The sequence below is a fragment of the Hyperolius riggenbachi genome, chromosome 6, assembly GCF_040937935.1.
Source record: "Hyperolius riggenbachi isolate aHypRig1 chromosome 6, aHypRig1.pri, whole genome shotgun sequence".
Lineage (NCBI taxonomy): Eukaryota > Metazoa > Chordata > Amphibia > Anura > Hyperoliidae > Hyperolius > Hyperolius riggenbachi.
In genome coordinates this window covers 292,312,390-292,338,379 of record NC_090651.1, presented here as the reverse complement: position 1 = coordinate 292,338,379, position 25,990 = coordinate 292,312,390, and the positions used below count along the sequence as shown (strand labels likewise).

Sequence of the window (25,990 nt, the reverse complement as noted above, 5' to 3'; positions counted from 1 at the left end):
ATATTAAAGAGACTCTATAACTTTAAAAAGTGCCCCTGGGGGGGGTTACTTATCTCAGGAGGGGGAAGCCTCTGGATCCTATCAAGGCTTCCCCCATGCTCCTCCATCCCACGGTGGTCTAGCTTGGCCATGCCGAACAGTGGCTATGTAAATATTTACCTTCCAGGCTTCAGCGCAGGCGCAGTAGCGGCTCTCTGCTCAGAATCAGGGGGAAATAGCCGATCCCAGTTGAGTCCGCTGGTATTTCCTCCTGATCCCGAGTCGATAGCCGCTACTGTGCCTGCACTGTCAAATTGTCGGCTGTGGCTTACGAGGGGCACAGCGAGACCACCGTCGGACGGAACAGGATGGGGGAAGCCTCGTTAGGATCCAGAGGCTTCCCCCTCCTGAGGTAAGTACCCACCAGGAGTAATTTTTAACGTTACAGTCTCTTTAAAGAATACCTCCAGTGTATTTTTAAATGCAATCAATCTAATCCCTATAGTACCTAAATGTAGCTTCAGTGATTTAAACGGGTCTATAACGCACCTAGCTCCCTGTCTTTATGCTGCCCTCAGTGTTTAGCTAGAGATTATGGGGCCCCATAGAGAAACTTTCATGAGGCCATCAGATGCAGGCACTCTTGAGCAAGGCCACCTGTTCCTATCCTATGGATAGGAGTTAATTGGGCAATTTAGATATTCATTGCATATAGTCCATGGGCACCGAGACAAAGTAAGATGGAGGAGGAACACAAGAAAGTTAATAGTGGTTACATTAAGTACCACCCGGGCCCTCTCTGATCAAGGGCCCCATAATGCTACGTTACGTGATCTGCAGAGCCAGTACGCCTGACGCAGGTCACGTAACGAACGCGGAAGTGCGGGCAAGGTGTCGGGAGCCAGACGAGCGGGACGCCGCGGACAGTCCTAGAGGAAAGACGCACCAGACCCGTGAGCCTTGCCGCTGTAACATGCTACTAACCTTATCTTGAAGCTTGTAAGTGTGTGGAGGGCGCGTTAGGCGCAGTTGTTTTTATGTGGATCCTACATGTTGCGCAATGAGATGGTTTATCTGTTTTTATTGAGGAATAAATTGACCTTTTTACAACGTGGAATAGTGGATGTGGATCACTGATGATCTGAGTGAACCATATATGATCCGAGAATTCCACCTGTGATACGGTGGTTATTATCTGGTGAGCCGCTCCTATATTTGAGGTGGAGGGATCACGAGTGAGCACGTTTATCACCTGCACGGCTGAGTGTGATATGATATAGAAGTGATTTGAGGAAACAGGATCACACTATGTGAGGTTGTTTTACAGGCTGGAAGCGCGCAGTGGATTATCATTGTAATTGAAAGATATCGCATTGGATTGAACACAGCGCACTACTGGACATATCTAGCTGGTGACATTTGTGCATTTAAAGTTATTGTGTGGCGCAGCAGTGTTGATTTTTTCAAATGCTATGGCTATTGCTACACCCCTGGCTGCCCTCCATCTCTAGGGAGTCCCGCAGATGAACGTCTGAGGCAGCCATGGCTAATAAAACAAATTGTTGGGAAAATGCAAGCACAGTTGCACCACCATCCAAGTCAAGTACCCTCTGAGCCCCACCCAAGTACCCCTAAGGAGTAAGGCTGTATTCACAGGGGTCAGTTGCATGACTGTGATGTGCTGCAATGGAGACTGGCCATAGACTTTAATACAAAGCGTGCATGCAGCGAGTTAGAAAAACACAATCCGTTACTGTGAACAGGCCCATAGAATTGTATGGGCAGTGAGTTGACATGCAGAATTTTTCTGCAAAGTAACTGAGCACTGTGAACCTAGCCTAAGGGTTCAATAAGTTCAGAACCAAGGTTTTCGAACCCAAAAAGGTGTCCGATTGAAGCTGCTCTATCTTTTCTTTAGATTTTGAGTGCACTCCTGTGGTGCTGCATGGTGCATTGCTGCATGTGAACACACTTTATACAATTGTACAGGCAGATGTAAATCTCTGTGCATGTACACAATTTCTACCTTGCATCTGCATTACCAGGGCGGATTGCGGCTGAATGACAGACTGGGGGAGGACGGCAAGGGACTCAGACGTGTTTATGAGGCGCGAGGAAGCCCCGGGTAATCATGAAATCTTTACTTTACAAGATCTATGGTTTATTTTAAACTCAGAAAAATTACAGTTTAAAAAACATTTTTCCTTTGCAGTTTTCAATCAATTTTCTCAAAAACTACAAGGTCTTTTTGAAAAAAAAATGTTTTTGACTTGTCTGCACAATTCCCCTTACCAAACGTAGCAATTTTGGTGATGATAGCACGAATGGGGGCTGTGCTATTAACTGCTAAATTCGGCACAAAACGAGGTGTAATTGCGAAATTATAGTTTCTAATTATGGTTACAGTTGAAATTAATTAGGATTTTTTGCCAAAAATTTGCATTAAGATTTCACATCATAATTGTGAATTACAACGCAAAATTATGATTATGCGAAACTCATGCTCATAACTAGTACCTAGCGTTACAGATCAATAATAATAAAGCCTTTTGCTTTCTGAAAATGTCCGTATTGAAAGCCTGAATTTGAAAAGATAATATTTTTGGATTACGGTATGTCAGCCTGCAATACTGTAATCTTACGTGACTATAGCAACCAATACAGACAAAGAACTAGGCTTATCGATAAAAAAACAAACCAACCAAAAAAAAATAGCCATAGAGTGTTGCCCTAATATCTACATATACCATATCAGTGATTCCAGAGCATGGAGATAACTTTGTCAGCGACAGGAACTGCTACGCTGCACGGATGTCTCACACGATGACACGTACTGAACAGACTACAGAGGAAATGAGGGGGAATCTTACTTGATGGAGCCAACACTAGGCCAGCGTCTGCCTAACTTGGCAAAATGCTTCTTTGGAGAATTAATCCAGAGGCCCACAGGAAAGTGCAGCTTCCCGAATCTGGGACTTCCTTCCTTCTTCTCTTCGTGAAACATTGTATAACCTTTTCAGAGCTGCAGAAGAAGAAGCAGTAAAACTTACTGGGACAGCAAAGGAAAGTGCAGACACAACGGTAATTAGAATAATCATTTCAGACACATCAGATATACTGTATTTCATCTCTCATTTTACAATCTCTGAACATCATAAGATCAGGTAAAAATTATCTTTGCTGGATATACATGATGCCAAGAAACCCACAAAGCATGGTATAATTATCCATTGGCTGATGTTTATGTATCTGCCAAAATTAGATTAGAAAAAAGCATAGGCACCCATTCCCACCAGGGCTGCACATTTGGATCAGATTTACCAAAACCAGTGTAAGTAAAACAAGTAAAAGCAGGGCCGGTGCTCCAACCTAATAGCCTACATCGTTAAACCAACATACATTACACTGACTTACCGGCTGCCTCCTACTCTCACACTAACCTTTCCTTGTCTAACACTACCACCCTTCTAGTGCCTAACACTAACCCCCCCTCCTAATGCCTAACACATACCCCCCTTCTAGTGCCTAACACTAACCCCCCCTCCTAATGCCTAACACATACCCCCCTTCTAGTGCCTAACACTAACCCCCCTCCTAATGCCTAACACTAACCACCTCTACTCATGCCTAACACTAACTCCCCTTCCTAATGCCTAACACTAACCTTCCTCCTAATGCCTAACTCTAACCCCCCCTTCTAATGCCTAACACTAACTACCCTCCTAATGCCTAACACTAACTCCCTTTCCTAATGCCTAACTCTAACCCCCCTCCTAATGCCTAACACTAACCTAGCGCTTCTAGTGCCTAATACCAATCTTCCCTCTTCTAGTGCCCAACACTAAACTAACCTCTTTTACCTATGCTTGTAGGCTGGTTCGACGCATAGGGGTCTTGTACGTTGTAGTGCCTAGTACGCTGGGGTACCGGCACTACCAAATGGACCACCTGTGCAATGGCCTCAGGGCCCTGAGCCGGCTACTAGGTATTTTGTGTCCATTAGAAAAGACTCAATGAAACAAGTCTGTACTGCTGTGCACACAACAATCGATTTTCCAATGTTTTGAGTTAGCATGGTGCACATCAGCAGAGTTAGGCCCAGTGCACACCAAAACCGCTAGCAGATCCTCAAAATGCTAGAGGTTTTTGGAGCAGATTTCAGAGCGATTCTAGGCATGTTTAGAGACGTTTTCTAAACATGCCTAACGTTTTTGGATCGTTTTTGTGTAGCAGATTACAAATATTGTTACAGTAAATGCGGTTACTGAACAGCTTCTGTAACAAAAACGCCTGGAAAACCGCTCTGATCTAGCGTTTTCCAGAGCAGTTTGAGCTTTTGCTATACTTAACATTGGGGCAGAAACGCTTCTGCAAACCGCAAAAGTGCTGCAGGACCCACGTTTGCGATTTGCTAAAACCGGTGGGCACCATCCCATTGAAATACATTAGCCAAGCATTTTCACAGGCGGAAGCAGTTTGGAAAATGCTACAAAAACCGCTCGGTATGCACCAGGCCTTAGTGGTGAAGTTATTCAAGAACAATACATATATAATGTCAGGGATTGAACACATATGACAATAGTAGGACTTGATTTCCCATAAGGCACGTGCCTAGAAGTACAATATTAGAGGGACTTCTGCTCTTTTTTTAAAGGGAACTTGGAGTGAAATATGGAGCCTGCCATCTTAATTGACTAATAAACAATGCCAGTTGCCTGACTTACCGGCATGTGATGATTTTCTGCCTCTGATACTTTAAGTCACTGGCCCAGAATGAGAATGCAGATCAGATGCTTTGACTCTGGCCTGAATCCACTGGCTGCATGCCAATTGCAGGTTTGTGACTCAAAAACATCTAAAGCCCAGCATGACAGCTAGGCATCTGGCATTGTTTATAAGCAAATGAAGATGGCAGCCTCTATATGCCTTTTATTTCAGGGTCACGTTATTTCAAGGTTGTAGATCATCCACAGTGGCCATATGTATGCAGATGAATGAAGATGAATTGTACAAATCCAATATGGTATTTTAATACAGAAAAACTCATAAACAAGGAAATTTGTGTCCAGTCTATCAGCAATTTAATAGGGACGCAGCTTATGGTGTGTTATATTGAGAAGTGGGGTTTTATGTGCTGTATTGTTTTGTGCCTATAGGCTCCTGAAGTATGGCATCAAGTAGGGGATATAGACTTTTATTTTAATTACCACAGTTGCCGCTTAAAGAAAGACTCGAGCGAGAAGGGGGAAAATAATAAATCAATACATTGCAAAGTGAGGAATAAAAACATAGAAGAGAGATCAAGAAACAATGGATATTCGCCATGCAATTTGTCCATATTGTTAGATTTACAATCAGCCTGCACATCATCATCTTTACTACTGGCAGACATGAAAAAAACTAGACAGCACCAACTGCCATTAACTATAACCACACCCCCTAACATTGCAATAGGCTAAAAGTTTTTTTTGTGTGCTTGTTTGTTTTATAGATATACATATGCACAGATGGAGATACTGGTTGCTTGGCAGTTGGAAACATCTGTTATTTCCCACAATGAACTAGGCTCACAGACAGGAAACTGTCAGGACCTAGGTACTGACATCATACCGTGGGAGGGGTTTTACCACAATATCGGCCATACAGACCTCTCTAATGATGTATTTGAGAAATGGTAAAGATTTCTCATGGGAAAGGAGGTATCAGCTACTGACTGGGAAGAAGCTCAATCCTTGGTCACAGTTCGTCCTTAAATTGCTTAGCTGCTTCAAGCTTTGGTTTGCTAATCTCAAATTCTACTTCCTGGATTGGGCTAATTATCTTAGAATTCGACTCATTACTACTGAAGAGTCTGGCTTGTGGCTCACAGACAAATTCTTATGCCTCTAGCAAACTAGAGGTAAATAAATCAAACACAAAATAGCTGGCCTGCAGCGTAGTAGAAACTTACACCAAGAGAGCCTTGTCTTGGCGGGACATATAAATTTTGACTTCACTGCATATGGTCCTGCACGAGGCAATCTTAGAATATTTTAATAAAGCATTGCTTTTACTGTGGCATGAACAGTACTATGATTGTAAATCTCTATCCTACTTCAGTGTAAGTAGCCCAATTTTTTGTGTTTGATTTCTTATCATTGTTCTTTATTGGTATACTGTATTGATGTTCAACCACTCTGTATGTATCATTTGATATAAATCTGAAGGAAACTTGCTTCCTGCTGCAGGACTGAAAAAAAAAATATATCACATGACCTGCAGACAAGCCACTAGAAACAATGCTGTGGGGGGGCCTTTACTATGTGAGAGACTGAGTGAGCAAGTGGCTGAGCGAGAGACTGAGTGAGCAAGTGGCTGAGCGAGAGACTGAGTGAGCAAGTGGCTGAGCGAGAGACTGAGTGAGCAAGTGGCTGAGCGAGAGACTGAGTGAGCAAGTGGCTGAGCGAGAGACTGAGTGAGCAAGTGGCTGAGCGAGAGACTGAGTGAGCAAGTGGCTGAGCGAGAGACTGAGTGAGCAAGTGGCTGAGCGAGAGACTGAGTGAGCAAGTGGCTGAGCGAGAGACTGAGTGAGCAAGTGGCTGAGCGAGAGACTGAGTGAGCAAGTGGCTGAGCGAGAGACTGAGTGAGCAAGTGGCTGAGCGAGAGACTGAGTGAGCAAGTGGCTGAGCGAGAGACTGAGTGAGCAAGTGGCTGAGCGAGAGACTGAGTGAGCGAGTGGCTGAGCGAGAGACTGAGTGAGCGAGTGGCTGAGCGAGAGACTGAGTGAGTGAGTGACTGGGTTAGTGAGCGAGTGAGTGACTGGGCGAGTGAGCGAGCGACTGGCTGGGTGTGTGTGAGTGACCGAGTGAGTGACTGGGCGAGTGAGTGACTGGGCGAGTGAGCGAGCGACTGGCTGGGTGTGTGAGTGGGTGACTGGGTAAGTGAGCGAGCGAGTAATTGGCTATGTGAGTGAGTGAGTGAATCAGCCCTTTCCCTTTCTAAAAGTTCAGAAATAAGCCACCTTCCTGATCCCTCTACTATTTTGTGAAGTATTTATGTCTGTAGTCAGTGTTAAGAAAAACAAAAGTTTGCTTTCCTAAAACAGAAAGAATTTGCGATAATTCAGGTTGGAGTGAGCTTGAGATGTCTCCCAGTGCATCACTGCTGAATATATGCAAATTAACCATTGTCTGTAGTCAGTGTGTGAGGAAACAGCCAGGGGACAAGTCTCAGCAACTGACTGTCAATGAGGAAGTGCAAATACGAGCAAGGCAGAGATCAGAGCACCATCTTATCCCACAGAACATGTTGATATATAAAACTGTCCTGTGCAAACATTAGTCACTAATGATGGTCAAAAAGAAGCTAATCATTTTCTACACACATTTTATGTAGCTTGGAATTGGAACAATTAATTTCATATGCCATAGCTGAAGGTTTTTGATTGGTCCAATTCCAAGCTACATGTATGCGCACGGGAGGCTCAGCCTGGGATAGTGACATATGACTTATCTGAACAGTTTGCTCTCACACCAAGCTGCCAGGCCACAGCAGCATGACAGAAGCAGCAATATGAATATGCTTTATGTGACTGAGGCCTCATGCAGCCACATTGTTCATTTTAGCCATTCAGTAATCAGGTGAATATATTTAAAGGATACCCGAGGTGAGAGGGATATGGAGGCTGCCATATTTATTTCCTTGTAAACAATGTCAGTTGCCTGGAAGCCCTGTTGATCTTCATGCATAAGTAGAGTCTGAATCAAAACCCTGGAACAAGCATATGGCTATTCCATTAAAACCTGAGTCAGCCGAGTCAGAATACCTGATCTGCTGCATACATGTTCAGGGTCTATGGCTAAAAGTATTAGAGGCAGAGGATCAGCAGAGCTGCCAGGCAACTGGTATTGTTTAAAAGGAAATAAATATGGCAGCCTCCGTCTCTCTCTCACCTCAGATATCCTTTAACCTTCTCAATTTGGTGAGACCCCAATAAATAACTAATGTGTGAAGAGGTAGAGACCCTCTAGATCCCTGCCAATCCAGTGATCATTTGTGCCCCGTCACCAGCAGATGTGGGGAGGATGTGGGTGATTGCATAATTGGATTGGTAAGGGCCCGTTTCCACTTGCCCGGTGGGAATCACGACGGAAAAAAATTTGCATGCAGATGCGAATTTCGCATGCCGTTGTATGCAAATTTACATGCAAGTTCGCATACGATTTTGCATGGATGACTATGTATGCGAATTTAACCATGGCAGTGCCTGTGTGCTTTTCTATTGTTTCTATGCGAATTTGCACGAAAATTCGTATACCAAACCGCATGCGAATTTCCTATTACATACATTGTATGTGAATCGCATATCGGTATGCGAATTCTGATGGCTCTTCCATGCAGATTTTTTCTGCACAGAAAAAGGCTCAGAAATTCTGACAAGTGGAAACAGTCCCATCCACTTGTATTGTCTATGCAAATCTGCATGCAATAAACGCATGCAGATTCGCTCTAGCAGAAACAGGCCCTAAGGGTTAAAGCTGTCCTGTGCAGAGAACATACATTTTTCTCTCTCATTTGATTACATGTTTGATGAAAATAGAGAAGCTTTATTACACATTTACTTCAGTAATTTAATTTAGTCAGAGGGCCCCTCTTGCAGAAAATGACCTCATCGTGGTGGGAGGGTCAAGTACTTGGTAATTTCCAAGCAAGCTATTATGGAAACCAACATCCTCCAATGGTAGTTAGGTGCATCTGATTTGAATGCAGGGTGTGCATGCCGTCTATAAGTAGGCTGAGGCTCTGCTCACTCATACAGCTAGTCATTTGGATGCAGTTTGTCCTAAGTAGCACTACCTTTCTCTGCAGGATATATACAGACACTTAAATTGCCATATGAGCATCAGCAAACAGCACATCCAACAGTTCAAGGCAAATTTAAAATGTTCATATTTTAAGAGTTTACACAGCAGACTTTGGCCTCTTGCACACTGCAAGTGATTATGATTCAGATTCCGCTTTTTAATCAGTTTTTACATCCGATTCAATTCCGATTTGCAGTGTGCAGGAAGCAAACTGCAAATAGGAATCTGAATCGGATGTAAAAACTGATTAAAAAGCGGAATCTGAATCGGAATCACTTGCAGTGTGCAAGAGGCCTTTTAATTACTTAGGAGTTAGCGATAAGCCAGCAGTCATGCTTCAATAGTAATGTAATTATTTCAATTACCGTATATACTCGCATATAGGCCGACCAGCATATAAACCGAGATTCCCACTTTTCCCTCAGAAACCAGGAAAAAGTGATTGACTTGCGTATAAGCCCCCTTCCCAGTATAGCCCCCTTCATAGTAGCCAGATGTGCCTTCAGTACAAGTCAGACCCTCTCCCCATAGCCAAATGTGCTTCAAGAATGATAGAGCTGTGTTCAAGATGCCATCATAGATATGAGACACAGCGATTGCCACACAGGAAGAATCCCCGTTTTTTGCACCGCTGACATGTTGCTGGCATACTCTACAAGCCAGGCGCAGTGCAGTTTCTAGGCTAAAATGCACCCAGGGCGAGGGTGTAAAAAATTGCGCCCCCCCCCCTCCCCTAGGTTAGATAGGTAGGTGCCTCTCAGTATAGGTTAGATTAGGTAGGTGCCCCCTAGTATAGGCTAGATTAGACAGGTGCCCCCCAGAATAGGTTAGATTAGGTAGCTGCCCCCCAGTATAGGTTAGATAAGGTAGCTGCCCCCCCAGTATAGGCTAGGTAGGTGCCCCCCAGTATAGGTTAGGTAGGTGCCCCCCAGTATAGGTTAGATAGGTAGCTGCCCCCCAGTATAGGTTAGATTAGGTAGCTGCCCCCCAGTGTAGGTTAGATAGGTAGCTGCCCCCCCAGTGTTGGTTATATTAGGTAGCTGCCCCCCAGTGTAGGTTAGATAGGTAGCTGCCCCCCAGTGTAGGTTAGATAGGTAGCTGCCCCCCAGCATAGGTTAGATAGGTAGGTGCCCCCCAGTGTAGGTTAGATAGGTAGCTGCCCCCCAGCGTAGGTTAGATAGGTAGCTGCCCCCCAGCGTAGGTTAGATTAGGTAGCTGCCTCCAGTATAGGTTTGATAGGTAGCTGCCCCCCAGCGTAGGTTAGATTAGGTAGCTGCCCCCACTATAGGTTAGATAGGTAGCTGCCCCCCAGTGTAGGTTAGATTAGGTAGGTGCCCCCCAGTGTAGGTTAGATTAGGTAGGTGCCCCCCAGTGTAGGTTAGATAGGTAGGTGCCCCCCAGCGTAGGTTAGATTAGCAGCTGCCCCCCAGCGTAGGTTAGATTAGGTAGGTGCCCCCAGAATAGGTTAGATAGGTAGATGCCCCCAATAATGGAGGGGGGAGCCGCGGGGAGGGCAGCCCGACCTCTCCCTCCCTCTCCTCTCCTCTCCCGGGCGCCCTCCGTGCTCCCCCCTCAGATGCAGAGTTCGTGAGCAGCAGGGAAGCGCTGTTTACAACTCACCGGCTGCCTGGCTCCAAGCGCTGCTCTCTCGCTGCTGGTCTCCTCTCTCTCTGTATACGTACTGATACACGCTGCTTCCTGTAGCCGGAAGCAGCGTGTATCAGTATGTATACAGAGAGAGGAGACCAGCAGCGAGAGAGCAGCGCTTGGAGCCAGGCAGCCGGTGAGTTGTAAACAGCGCTTCCCTGCTGCTCACGAACTCTGCATCTGAGGGGGGAGCACGGAGGGCGCCCGGGAGAGGAGAGGGAGGGAGAGGTCGGGCTGCCCTCCCCGCGGCTCCGGCTCCCCCCTCCATTATAGCGCCCCCCTCCCAACAGCGCCCCGGGCGGCGGCACGCTCCGCACGGGGCAAGAAACGAGGCTGGCCAGGCGACACAGGTAGTCTTGAGCAGCTCACTCTGCACACCGTGTTGCAGGGGATGCGGGGCACGGACACAGCGTGGAGCCAGTTGGCAAGAGCAGGATCACTAGTGCAAGATCATTACGCTCCTCTGCCAGTAACAACACCTCCTCCACCTCCTGTTCTGCGCCACTGACTCGCATATAAGCAGAGGGGTAACTTTTCAGCACATTTTTTATGCTGAACAACTAGGCTTATCCGCAAGTATATAAGGTAGTTGAAAATAATTATTTAATCTGTTGGTAATAAGTCTGTGTACTAAAGTGTGATCTATCACATCCTAGTCCTGTAATAAAGGCTAAATGCAATTTTGCCTTCCTAAAACAGAAGGTATTTGTGATAATTCAGCTTTAAAGGAAACCTGAGATGACATAAATGAAAGAATTGATCGTTACCTGGGACTTCCTCCAGCCCCATGACCTCTGATGCCTCCCTCACTGTCCTCGGTGGCTCCGTTCTTCTGTAATCCTGCCCGGTAATTATGCTTCACCAGTCGAGCTGCTTTGCGCATGCACGGTCTGGCCTTGCGCACCCCATTACTGGGAGCGTTCTGCCCCTGTGCAGTACTGTCTGTGAAGGAGCAGAACACCCCCAGCACGGTGGAGGCACGCGAGCGGGTCGACTGACACAACTGAAGCCCGATAAACTGGCAGAATTATAGAACAACAGAACTGAGGATGACAAGGAAGGCATCAGAGATCATAAAGTATCAATTATTTTATTTATGCAATCTCAGATACACCATAGAGAGAAACCGTAAACAAGAATTGAACTTCATCCCAATCAGTAGCGGATACCCCTTTTACATGAGAAATCTTTTCCTTTTCACGGATCATCAGGGGGCTCTGTATGGCTGATATTGTGGTGATCACGGTGTGATGTCAGGACCATGGTTCTGACATCACCCTGTGGGAGCCTTGCTGCATTGCGAGAAATAACAGTTGTTTACATCGGTATCCAACTGCCAAAAAAGCAAGCAGCATCTCCTTCCACTGACATCACCTGCCAGCAGTAAAAATGTCACCATGTTATACATGTCAGAATGTAAATCAGGGAGAGGAAAGATTCTACAACGGGCAAACACTGACTTAATCATTTATACATAATTATTGTAAAAATGAAGCACTTTTTTATTACATTATTTTCACTGGAGTTCCTCTAAGTGAGCAACTGTGTTTTCTCATAATGCATCACTCCTGAGTATGAAAATCATCTCTCTATGCCGCTGAAAGCGAGGCTGCCCATCCAGAACCGCTGGTGGATAGAGACCCTGTAGCTAATTCATATTACAGAGCCACATTAATCCAACATACATACATCCTGTTTCAGACTTATTGGTCCTCATCAGAGCATAGCATGGATTGATATAGCTCAATGGGATAGGGCTTGGACCAGTACAAAGGATTACCCAGACATATCATGTTGACCTAAAACCACCTGGAAGGTATAAAAGAGATAAAAGAGACTGCAAAACCCTCTAACATAAAGCACCAAAGACAAGTGAAGAAAAGTAAATTAGATATACTTACAGCTGGATGAGTTGCAGGGAGAAGACTTTGTGAACTGCTCTGTAGCAGCGATTCCCTCCTCTGATTGGACGTTACTTCAGCAGTTGCTGCTCATCTTTCGCCTGTATGTAATTCTCAGATTCAGAAGAGACATCCCCATAGAGTTAAGTGCAATACAGATGCTACGCAATACCACTCAGGTGTGCATTTTGACAGCTAACAAACAAAACAAAAAGGTATCCTATTCTATCAAAATGCGCAATAAAAAGTCAGTTCTCTCAATAAGCAGATCTAACGACAGTGGAGATTTCAGATCACTCCTGTTTGAAGTTGTATTCGCAGTCACAGTCAAATCCCTTTTGGATTGTGAAGTTCCTCAGTAAAGGAGTTTCCCTTGCTGTCCCAGCCCTGGAAAGGCTGCCTGTCTGAAATCCAGTTTCCTTTGTTTTAACAAATTTGGAGCCCTCCCTCTCTTCCTGGGGTCAGATAAGATGAATATAGCACACATATCACAATGTGCCACCATTCAGGGGAGCAGGGAAAGGAGAGGACCTGGATGAAATCAGGAACAGCAATATGTCAGGAAAAAGTCTCAGGCAGGATTTATTCTCACTTGTGATGTCCATTAACTGTTATAGCAGACACTGTATCAATTACTGGGTGAATAATCGGCTGCTGCTCAGAACAACTAGATTTCAGCCATCATTTTAAAGATTGGAACAAAAATGACACTTAACCATTGGACCACTGAGGGGTTTTTACCCCTGTAGGACCAGAGCAATTTTCACCTGTAAAGCGCTCCTCCCATTCTATCGCCCATAACTTAATCACTAGTAATCACAACAAAATGATCTCTACTTTGTTTTTTTTCGCCACCATTAGGCTTTCTTTGAGTGGTATATTTTGCTAAGAATTATTTTATCTTAAATGAATTTAAAAGGAATAATAAGAATAAAAAACATTTCTTCTCAGTTTTCAGCCATTATAGTGTTAAAACAAAACGTTCTACTGTGGATAAACCCACACATTTTATTTGCCCATTTGTCCCGGTTATTGCAACATTTAAAATATTTCTCTAGTACAATGTATGTCTTCAATACTTTATTTGGAAATAAAGGTGCATTTTTGCAGTTTTGCGTCCATCACTAATTACTAGCCGTAAATTAAAAAATAACAGTAATATACTCTCTTACAATACAATACAATAACATTTCTATAGCGGTTTTTTTCTCCCATAGGACTCAAAGTGCTTAGGCTCTCTCAGATTCAGTAATTGGTAGTAGGATGAAGTATTCACACAACAAAAGTTATATTTCTGTAAATGCCAAACAGAACAGGTGGGTTTTCAGTCTGGATTTAAACACGTCCAGGGATGGAGCTGTCCTGATCTGTTGAGGTAAGGAGTTCCAAAACGTAGGGACAGCATGACAGAAGGCTCTGGGATCAAAAGTTTCTAAGTGGACTCTGGGTATGACTAGATTATTAGAACCTGTGGATCTGAGAATGCGGGGATTGCTACACAGCTGCAACATATCTTTCATGTATCCAGGGCCCAGATTATTCAGGGATTTAAATGTCAGTAGGCCAATCTTGAATAGAACCCTCCAGTCTATAGGTAGCCAGTGAAGGGAGTGCAGGACTGGCGTTATGTAGCAGTGACGGGGTTGGTTAGCAGTCTGGCAGCAGTATTCTGTATCAGCTGTAGGCGGTACAAGACCCTTTTTGGAAGGCCAGTGTAGAGAGCATTACAGTAGTCCAGTCAGGATGTAATGAAGGCATGGACTAAGGTTGGCAGATCTTCTGGGTGTATGAGGTGCTTGATTTTTGCAATTTTCCTCAGGTGAAAATAGGATGATTTCACCACAGCAGAGATTTGAGTTCTGAAGTTTAAATCCCCATCAATTATAACCAGTGCTGCTCGGATACCCCTTTTCAAAATCCGGATCCGATTCGGATCCGGATACCCCGTTATCCGATCCGGGTCGGATATCCGAATTCAAAATTTTCCGATCCGAATCCGATTCGGATATCCGACCCTAGTATCCGATCGGATTCGGATATCCGTGTTTAATCCCGGAAGTGGCCTTTAAATTGCTTTAAAAAGGTTTTTTAGGGTATATGAGGCATGTAGCATCATAATTTTGAAAATGGAAACACTGATGATGTGGGGAGTGGACTTAAAATCCCCCCCCCCCAAAAAAAATGGCTGTCAATCAACATCAGAGTGGTATCAGGAAGCAGTCGTACTGACGCAGTTGGGGCCTCCCCACAACTCGGACAGCAGACACCTCCAAAAAAAATTACACAGCTATTGTGTTTAGATAGTTGACCATGGCACTGTTGTAGGTACCACGGCACAGTAAAAAATTAGGAGAGGTTCCAGGAAGCGGTCGGTCGTACTGCCGCAGTTGGGGCCCCACAACTCGGACAGCACAGACACCTCCAAAAAAATTACACAGCTATTGTGTTTACATAGTTGACCATGGCACTGTTGTAGGTACCACGGCACAGTAAAAAATTAGGAGAGGTTCCAGGAAGCGGTCGGTCGTACTGCCACAGTTGGGGCCCCACAACTCGGACAGCACAGACACCTCCAAAAAACTGACACAGCTATTGTGTTTACATAGTTGACCATGGCACTGTTGTAGGTACCACGGCACAGTAAAAAATTAGGAGAGGTTCCAGGAAGCGGTCGTACTGACGCAGTTGGGGCCTCCCCACAACTCGCACAGCACAGACACCTCCAAAAAAATTACACAGCTATTGTGTTTACATAGTTGACCATGGCACTGTTGTAGGTACCACGGCACAGTAAAAAATTAGGAGAGGTTCCAGGAAGCGGTCGGTCGTACTGCCACAGTTGGGGCCCCACAACTCGGACAGCACAGACACCTCCAAAAAAATTACACAGCTATTGTGTTTACATATTTGACCATGGCACTGTTGTAGGTACCACGGCACAGTAAAAAATTAGGAGAGGTTCCAGGAAGCGGTCGTACTGACGCAGTTGGGGCCTCCCCACAACTCGCACAGCACAGACACCTCCAAAAAAATTACACAGCTATTGTGTTTACATAGTTGACCATGGCAGGTACCACGGCACAGTTCAAAAAATAAGAACCTGGCTTCATGAAGATGGAGTCAGGAGGTTGTGGTGGTAAAGGGTGGTTAAGCAGGCATAGTGATAACCACTCAGCCACTTCATTTCCCCCTCTTGCCAACAACAGGGGCCAGGAACTCACCAATTGCCCAAGCCTCGTTCATCTTTAAAAAAGTCAGTCTGTCCACAGACTGGCCTGACAGACAAGAGCGCTTCTCAGTGACCACGCCACCGGCCGCACTGAAGCACCTTTCCGACATAACGCTGGAAGGCGGGCAGGACAGCACTTCCAGGGCGTATTGCGCCAGCTCGCCCCAGATATCCAGGTGCTTCACCCAGTACTCCAAGGGGTCCACAGGGGGACCCCATATAGTCGGCCACCATCCGGGTCAGGTGCTGGTTCTGGCTTTGAGAGCCGGATGCTGCTGCAGGCACCTCCTCTGTAGGCAGCGGTACTGGTGTGGCATAGAGCGCCTTTGTCAGAGACAGCAGGTTTGTTGGGCGCCTGCTGATGCTGGATGCAGGCACCTGCTGCTGTGCTGGCTGGACTGAGACAGCAGGGGGGGTGGGAGTCCGGGGGAAGGCTTCCTCCAAGCGCCGAACCAGAATCCGCTGCAAGTCCCTGATTCGGCGCACAGGGTCTCCTCCTACAGGCAGGAACTGAGCCAGCTTCCCCTTCAGCCATGGGTCCAGCATCAGGGTGATCCAGATGTCCTCCCGAGCACTCATCTCCTTCACCCTTGGGTCTTTGCGCAGGCACTGCAGCATGTGCACTGCCATGGGGAAGAGGGCTGCCATCTCTGCTGACCTATCATCTTCTGCACCGCTGACAGTGCTGTCGTCCTCCTCTGATTCTGGAGCCTCATCTTGCTCTCTCCACCCCCGCACTACTGCAGCTGCACTCCGCTGTGCCCCCTCCTCTTCAAGGTCAGGGACCTCCAACTCCTCCAAGTCCTCCTCCAACTCCTCCGAATCCTCCTCCTGCTGCACAGAGGTGGACTGTGAAGTGTGCTGCTGCTGCTCCTGCTGCTGGATCAAGGCTTCCTCTCCCACTTCCAGCAGAGCATCGAGGGCCTTGTCCAGCATGCACACAATGGTCAACCACTCACACAGCGACGCATGGTCCCGGCTGACCATGTTGGTGGCCTCCAGGAAGGGTGCCAGCACAAAGCACACCAGCTGCATTTTTCCCCACTCAGCAGGGCGGATGATGTTTGGGAGGTGGGTGGTGCCGGTCCCCAACAAGTTGGCATCCATGGTGGCTCTGGCCAGGTACAGGTTGACAGCCCGCCTCTGTTCAACCAGACGTTCCAACATCGCCAGGGTGGAATTCCAGCGTGTTGGAACGTCTATAATGAGGCGGTGCTGTGGGAGGTTCAGCTCCATCTGCACGGCTGTAAGGGTCGCTGTGGCACCACCCGAGCGGCGAAAATGACCCACCGTTTTCCTTGCCGCTCCCAAAAGAGTGTCCATCCCCTGGTAGGTGTGCAGGAATTTCTGCATCACTAGGTTCAGGACGTGGGCCAGACAGGGGATGTGGGTGAGGTTTCCCCGCTGGATGGCGGCAACCAAGTTTGCCCCATTGTCGGCCACCACCTCTCCGACTCTGAGGCCTCTGGGGGTCAGCCAACTCCTCTCTTGCTCTCGGAGCTTGGCCAAGACGTGGTCTGCCGTCAGCTTGTTCTTGCCCACCGTGACCATCTGCAGCAGCGCTTGGCAGTGGTGGGCCTTCACGCTGCTGCTGAGGCGGGGTTGTTTGGCGGCGGATGGAACCGGATCAGAGCTGGAAGCTGCTGCACTTCCCCTGACCCTGCTGCGGGGTGGCACCACCCACCGGGGTGATGATGCTGCTGTCTCCTCTTCACCCCCTTCCACCAAACTGACCCAGTGCGCGGTGAAGGACAAATAGCGGCCTGTCCCGAACCGGCTGCTCCATGAGTCCATTGTCACATGGACGCGCGCACCAAGCGCATGATCCAGCCCACGCTCCACGTTGGCCTTTACAAAGCGGTGCAGTGCTGGGATGGCCTTGCGTGCGAAGTAGTGCTGGCTGGGGAATGGCCAATCCGGCGCTGCGCACTGCAGGAGCGCACGCATCCGGCTCCCCTCCTGCACAAACGAGTACGGGAGGAGCTGGGAGGACATGGCCCGTGTAAGCAAGCCGTTCAGCTGGCGTATGCGACGGCTGCCGGGAGGCTGAGCCCTGACCACAAAAGAGTCACTCAGCAGGGTCTGGTGGTGGGGGCGTTTTAGGCTTGCACGGGAAGCTGAGGAGGGAACAGAGGAGACCACTGAGGAGGACTGGCTGCCTGAACAGGCCTCAGTGTCAGCAGGAGTGGCAAAGCTGGTTATAGTGCTCTGACCTCTGCAAGGGCCAGCGCCAGCTTCCTTCAGCATCTTGAATTCCTGATGCTCAGGTTTGTGCTTATTGCCCAGATGGTTGATGAAGCTGGAGGTGCCATAACTGGAGGGGTGAGACCCTCTGCTCAGCTTCACATGGCATAATTTGCACGTTACAAATTTGCTATCCAGTGAGGGCAGATGGAAAAACTGCCATATTGGGGATAGGAGTTTTCCCTTACGTGGCTCAGAACGGGATGCTGCTGTAGATTTTCTCCTGGTGGTGGTTGGGGCCTGGGGTTGAGTGGTGCGGCCGGTGGTAGTCGTGCCACTGACAGATGGAGCAGCAGCCTGCGGGTCACGTATTCCATGCCCACTGCTGCTCCTGCCAATCCCTGCAATGCTCAACCTGCGTGCCATACACACTGACTCCTCCTCCTCAGAGTCAGAGCTGACATGCCCCTCCGGTCGCTGGTAGTCCGGGTCCTTCACCTCATCATCAAACTCCCCTTCGTAAAACTGCTGGGATGATGAGCCCGCCTCAAACTCCTCTTCTGCTGACACATCATGGACGGGCCCCCCCCCCAACAATTACTGTCAGCATCTCAGACTCTTCTGTAAAGCCAATTTTGCTGAGAATATTTTCTCTAGGGCTAGGGCTGGTGGTGGTGGCCTCACTGTCACTGGCTTGCTCCTCGTCATGCGCCATCTGCTGCATCACAGACACGGCGTCCTTCTCCTCCAATCTGCGCCGCTGACCCTGCTTGAAAATTGACGCAACACGCTGCTGCGTCTCTGCAGCGTGACTGCCAGTGGGTAGCGGCGGAATGACTGATGCGGCAGAACTGCTGCCAGAGGCCGCAATGTTGCTCACTCTCCTTCTGGCCTTGCCCCTCCCCCGTCTCACACTGCCAGTGCCAGACATAGTACAAGACTCACTGTCACTGATGAGTCGACGTCACAGATGATGTGTGTGGGGTACTTGGTGCACTTTTATTATTGGCGGCGGGCTTGGAAATGATTAGCAGATTGACAGACAGGAGAACAACAACTAAACACACTGACACTGCTCACTCAGCAGCAGCACAGCAGCAATAATCTGTAGTACTAGCACTGTCTGCAACTACACAATATAAAACCACAGTAGCAGTAGTAATAGCAGCCCAGTCAGCAGCAAGGAGCCTGGAGTGTGTGCACACAGACACAGCACACACAAAGACACAGGACCTAGGCTAGTAGCAGGCACAGGCAGCAGCTGCAGCTGAAAGACTGACTGACAAGACTGACTGACACTAACAATTTACACAGACTAGCTAAGCTAACTACAACACAGTAAAACAGAAGGTGTTTTAGTGTTAAAACGCTGGGTTATCACTGGGAAAATGTACTTGCTTCAGCCAAACACACTGGACAAACTATCTCAGTGGCAGTCACAAAGCAAGGACGAGATTCTTAACATGCCCCCCTCCTTATATACAGGAGGGACTGGCCAAGGTTCCCCTCTGTGATTGGGTGCTTGGGCTTAGGCTGGGAGCGCTCTGATTGGCTGAATGACGTCATGGACATCATGTCCATGGTTACAGTACCCGGATTCGGATATCCGACCGGTATCCGCGGATATCCGGGTTATGCGACCAACTATCCGCATAGAGCTATTCGGATTTCCGTCCAGCTATCCGGAATCCGGATCCGATCGGATAGGCCTAAAAAGTTCGGATATCCGAGTCTATTCGGATATCCGGTATCCTGATGAGCAGCACTGATTATAACTCCCAAGCTACGCACATGATCAGAGCTGCGTAGATCCGTGCCTCCTATTCCCAGTGGTGAAGACTGCAAGTTAAGTTGTTTTGTTGTCATGCACTGCCCTCTGATCAGAAGAACTTCAGTTTTATCTGCATTCAGTTTCAGCCAGTTGTCATTCATCCATTGCTGTAGTTCACGTAAGCAGGCGTTTATAGCTAGAGTTGGGTCTGTCAAACCAGGCTTGAAGGAAAGATATAGTTGGGTGTCGTCTGCATAGCAGTGGTATGTCAGGCCATGTTTTTGGATTAGTTTTCCAAGTGGTAACATGTAAATCGTGAAAAGCAGGGGAGAGAGGATTGAGCCCTGGGGCACACCATACTTAAGTGGTACAGGGGTGGACAGGAAGGGCCCCATAGACACTGTTTGGGTTCTGCCACTCAAGAAGGATTAGAACCACTGAAGAACTATGCCATCAACGCCACAGTATTCCTGTAGCCTGTTTATCAAGACATACCTATTAAAAATAGTTCAGTCCCATAGGTAACTATTTATGTATTTATTTATTTTTTTATGTACATTTTTTTCTATATACAAAAAATAAAATAATGCTTGGGTACTATGGGAGAGTGTGGGAGGAATATAGTTCATTTTAGATGGAAGTGTTGGTATTTTTATTAAATAAAACGTACTTAGATGTAGTTTTACTATTTGGCCACAAGATGTCCTTGCACATTATTTCCGATTCGTATACGTTAAGTACGTGAATCGGAAGTAATGCGTGGCACTGTAACTCCAGGAAGATACGACGCAGGCATCTGATAGATGCCAGCGTTTATTGACACAGGGACTTACATTAATAAATAGGAACTGCGTTCCCAGTCATCTCCTCGTTAATGGGCCGGCCGCCGCTGAACACGTGTATTCACAGCCCTGGGATTTCAAGTGAAGTTTTCCTAGGCAGCAATTATACTGCAGCTTGTGCAGTAAGTAGTTAATGCCCAACTCCAACCGACAAGACTATTTTAGTTTTGGGTAGTATGGGATGGGATGAATGAGCAATGAGCTAAAGTGGTCTTGAGGCTTTTACGAAGATAGGTGAAAATCAAAGGACATAAGCACAACAATAGGAATGAAATAGACCATTAAAAAAAAGAACATCTACTATTATAAGGGTGAGCTCCAGAGATGGATTTACCACTTTAGGGCCACAAGCTTACATCCCCCTACTGACCAGGCCATTTTTCACAATCCAGTGCTCTGCACCTTTAAAAGCTCGCTGCAGAGTCATACAACTTAGCACATTCTCCCTCCACTTTTCTTGCCACTAACAGAGCTTTCTGTTGGTGGCTTCCGATTGCTGTTGTGATATTTTTTTTTTAAATAAAAATGTCTATTCAATTTAAATTTATGTCCCTCCCCCCCGACCTCCAGTTATAGAGATCACCTCTCATAGGCAGCAGCCATCTTGCAGCATGTCCATCTGATATTTGTGACCAATTTTGGCCCAAAATCACAATCACACGCTCCCGTGCAGCCCCTCGTTAGCCTGGAGATCAATGACTGGGAACATAGTTCCCATTCATTGATCTGAGTCCCCGGTAGAAAGACCAACGGCTTCTTTTCAGAGGCCGCAGTATTTCTTTTTTTCCAACAATAAATTTTTATTATACACCAATAAAAAAATTACAACAGTTGTAGTAAATGGTACATTTAGAGGTGAAATTATTGACATACATTGTGAAGGATATTCAGCATTAGGAGATATTCTTATCCTCAACTGGTAAACTAGGTCCACCTACATCCACTAACCTAATCCGGCTGGATGAGGTGAAAAAAGTCACTCAGTAGATTTGTGCTACTGGAGCAGTGGCTTATTGCCATCCAATAGCTTAGATTGCAAGGTAGATTTTATAAGGATAAATTTGTCTTGATATATAGGTTTCCTTAATAATTTAGGTATGTCATATAATATACGATTCTCTATACAAGAGGTGAAGACGGTTTGTATTGACTGATGTCTAGTACACTAAATAGTCTCATTAAAACATGTATAACCAATAACACAGAAAAACACTATAACAAAACCTTCTATCTGCTTCTAACTCAAAGTTTTCGAGTCTTTATGAATGTTCTGATTGTGTACCCGTTCTCTTGGTGGAACTATCTGTATTGATTGGTTTGGTAGTCATGTAATTTGCTCTCAGGTTTGTCTCCAGGATCATATTACGCTTGTAATAGGATAATAGACATTGGAATTCAATTGGGTCAGAAGATTTCCAGAAGGTGGTAATCATGTATTGTGTTGCCATAATCAGGTGACAGATATGCATCTGTGAGGGTAGATCTATTTTATCTAGGTCTATACATAGAAGAGCTAATTGAGGCGATAATTTAAAATCAGGAGAGATATTTCGAATGATATATCGTTCTGTTGCAAGCCATATTCGTTTTACTAGAGGGCATTCCCATAGCATGTGAAGAAGGGTTCCAGTGTGTACCGAGCATCTCCAACATAAGGGTGATGCGTTATGTGTAAAGGAAGCTAGTTTCCTAGGTGTGAGATACCATCTAGTAAAGATTTTTATAAATTGCTCCCAGTGTGAGTTGCACCTAGATAGTCTAGCTAATTTCCTGTTTGCTTGTAGTATTTGGGGAAGTGTTAATTCCATATCTAAGTCATACGACCATATTTGAATATATTTATTCAATGGTGAATTGGCTTGTGTTATTAGTTCACTGTACCAAAGGGCTATGAGTCCTTTTATTGGTTTAGTAGAGTTTAGAGATGTAATTATTTGATTATTTAATTCTGGAATAAATATTTTTCGCCTCTGAAATATGCTGGTTATTCTGTAGTATGTGAAGGCATAGCTTAGGGGCAGATTGTATTTAAGTCTGAGATCCTCAAAGGATTTCATAGTAGAGTTGTTAAACAAATCATTTAAGTTATTTAGGCCCGCTTGTAATAAAGGCAGTATGTTTATATCTAATAATAAAGTTTTGGAGGCCGCAGTATTTCTGAGAGGAAGAAAAAAAAAAAAGTTTCCCGTCCTCCTTATACTTCCTGGAAGCTTCCAGGACTAAAAAAATAAAAAAATAAATAAAAATACTGTGGCCATCTTGTGGCCAAATAGTAAAACTACTTCTCCATACATTTTTTTTTATAAAATAAACATACATTATTACATGTAAAATTAACTGTTTACCTCCCATGCCAAAAATTACCCAAATACATTTTTTAATGGAAAAAAAAATTACAATAATAAAAAAAAAAACCAAACATAAACACTTACCTAAGAGTCTGAACTTTAATATGCATGTGAAGAGGGTGTATTACTAATATTTTTTTTAAATTATAAGCTTGTAAATAGTGATGGACGCAAAACTGAAAAAATGCACCTTTATTTCCAAATAAAATATTGGCACCATACATTGTAATAGGGACATAATTTAAATGGTGTAATAACTGGGACAAATGGGCAAATAAAATACATAGGTTTTAATTATGGTAGCATGTATTTTAAAGCTATAATGGACCAAAACTGAGAAATAATGATTGTTTTCCATTGTTTTTCTTAATATTCCTGTTAAAAACCAGGATTACGACCTGGTAATTCTATTTTTGACAACCCTCCAGGACAGTGACATTGAGATTTGGGCTCCGCCCCCCAGAAACAGGAAACACCCAGCGTGAGCTCTATAAATCTGTTCCCAGGTATCCACACCTCAGTTGTGCCCAAGACCTGAACCTAGTCATACTGGATACCCTAATACTTTCTTACCCACATCAAAATATATGATGCTTAACGGGTGGGAACTAAGGACTGTCCTGGAGGGTTGTCAAAAATAGAATTACCAGGTCGTAATCCTGGTTTTTTCATCCAACCCTCCAGGACAGTGACATTGAGATGATAAACAAGGAATCACCCACCTTAGGGCGGGACCACAGCCTGTAGAACTTTCCTCCCGAAGGACTGTTCTCCTGCTGTCATCAGATCTAGACGGTAATGTCTGACGAACGTGTTGACACTCCTCCATGTTGCTGCCCGGCAGATCTCCGATGCCGATGCCCCAGCTCTATAGGCCCAGGAGGTTGCCATAGCTCTAGTAGAGTGTGCTGTGATCTCTTTAGGTGACTCCAACTGCCTCAATTTGTAAGCTTCCTCAATACAAACCTTGAGCCATCTTGCTATCGAAGCTTTGGTCATTTTTTCTCCCACTTTATTTCCAGTGAAATTAACAAATAACCTGTCTGTTTTCCTGAGTTGCTTCACTCTTTTTAAGTATATTAGTAAGCACCTCCTTACATCCAGCTTGTGCCACTGCTTCTCTTTTGGATGAACTGCTTTATTGCAGAAGGTAGGCAATATTATCTCTTGCCCCCTATTAGACACTGATGATACTTTTGGTAAAAAATCAGTTACCGTCTTCAATATCACTCGGTCTTCAAATATAGAACAGAATTGTTCATCACTGCTTAGTGCCTCTAATTCGCTTACTCTTTTTGCAGAGGTAATAGCTACTAAGAATATGGTTTTAATTGTAAGATTCCTTAACGAAATTTCTTCTAGAGGTTCGAATGGCTCTTCCATAAGTACATTGAGAACGAAAGATAGGTCCCACCTAGGACATGATTTCTTAACTATTGGCCTTGATCTTTCTACTGATTTCATAAATCTGATCACCAGGGGATCTAAGGCTAATTTCTTATCAACGAAAACAGAAATTGCTGCTACTTGTACCTTAATTGTACTTAAGGCCAAACCCCTCTCAATTCCATCTTGCAGGAACTCAAGAATTGTCGGTAATTTATTGTCTTTAACTTTATTTCTCTTTTTCCAGTCTAAAAAAGTCTTCCAATACTTAGAATAGATCGATCTGGTTACTTTCTTTCTGCTATTCAGAACCGTCTTGATCACTCTGTCTGACAGGCCCTTGGACTTCAGAACATCCCTTTCAGAAACCACGTTTTTAGATGCAGATTTGGAACATGTACCCATCTGTGTTCCTCTTGATCTAAAAGTAATTCCTCCTGAGGGAGGAGTAAAGGATCTTTTTTCAGCATTTTTAGTAACAACGGGTACCATGATCGTTTTGGCCAATCTGGTGCTATTAATATCAGAGTCATTCTGGACAGTTTCAACTTCTGTAATACAAGAGGAATCAAGGGGATTGGTGGAAAGGCATACGCTTTGCTGAAGATCCAATCTTGGGCCAACGCATCTATTGCACATGCTCCCTTCGGATCTAGAGAGAAAAACCTTCTGCACTGAGAGTTCGTCTGATTGGCAAAAAGGTCTATTTCGGGCCACCCCCATCTGGCCGTTATCATTCTTCTGAAGTTGGATGACTCTCCCCTTACTGGGTCTGTCCATGACCCTTGCAGGTATAGTCCGTCCACATGGGCTCCCCAACCCATCAAACTTGCGTCTGTTATAATCTTTGTTGGAGGAGACCGCCATAGTCTTCCTAACTGAAGATTTTTTATATCCATCCACCAAGGCAGTGATTCCTTTACCCAGGTTGGTATTGATAACACGCTTTCTAAATCGCCCTGATTTCTGTTCCAGTTTTCCAGTAGCCAGTTCTGGAGAACTCTTACGTGAGCCATTGCCCAATCTACTGCTGGTGCTGTTGAGGTTAGAAGACCCACTATACTCATGCACTGCCGTACTGAGATGGTGTCTGCCTCTAGAAGGCTGACTATTGTCGACTGCACTTTTGTCACCTTGTCCTCTGGCAAGAACAGTCTTTGAAGGGGTGAATTTATTATGAACCCCAAAAATTTGATCACCTGGGATGGATCCAGATGTGACTTTTGGTAATTTACTAACCAACCCAGGGTTTCTAACTGACCTAACACCCTCTTCAGATCTCTTTGAAGCAGTACCGCATTGTCTGCTAGAACTAATAGGTCGTCCAGATAAGGGATTATTATAATGTTCTGGAGATGAAGATTTCCTACCACCTCTGCCATTACTTTCGTAAACACTCTTGGTGCTGAAGATATTCCGAAAGGAAGGCACGAGAATTGATAATGCAGCACTCCACCGTCTCCTTGTACACTGAATCTTAGGTACTTTTGAGACTCCCTTCTGATTGGGATGTGCCAATAAGAGTCTGTCAGATCTATGTTCACCATAAACACGTCTGCATTCAGTAAGTTCCTCATCGTATACACAGTTTCCATTCTGAACTTTTCGTATACAATAAAGGGGTTTAGTGGTTTTAAGTTCAGAATCATTCTGAATTTTCCGGTTGGCTTTTTGATCAGAAAAATTCGAGAATAGAACCCTCGGTTTCTTTCCTGAGGTGGTACCTCTTTTATGACATTTCTGTCCATCATGTCTCTTAGTAATTCCTGTAATGCCATCCTGGCTTCTCTGTCTTTCGGCATTAAAGTCTTTACAAATCTCACCGGGGGCTTTTTTATGAATCTTATCTTGTACCCGTCT

At 45.4% G+C, this 25,990-nt stretch overlaps 1 protein-coding gene across 3 annotated transcripts in view; it reads right to left on the bottom strand.

Moving 5' to 3' along the window:
- The window catches only part of RASIP1 (Ras interacting protein 1), a 79,745-nt gene extending 66,924 nt beyond the window's left edge, over positions 1-12,821 (bottom strand). For all 3 annotated transcript variants that reach the window (XM_068241063.1, XM_068241064.1, XM_068241066.1), the window contains exons 1-2: positions 12,371-12,821; positions 2,850-3,001 (exon numbers count right to left, since the gene is read on the bottom strand). In XM_068241063.1, coding sequence (XP_068097164.1) covers positions 2,850-2,983 — 134 coding nt within the window. In that variant the 5' untranslated portion in view covers positions 2,984-3,001; positions 12,371-12,821. The remainder of the gene's footprint in view (positions 1-2,849; positions 3,002-12,370) is intronic.
- Positions 12,822-25,990: the final 13,169 nt, after the last annotated feature.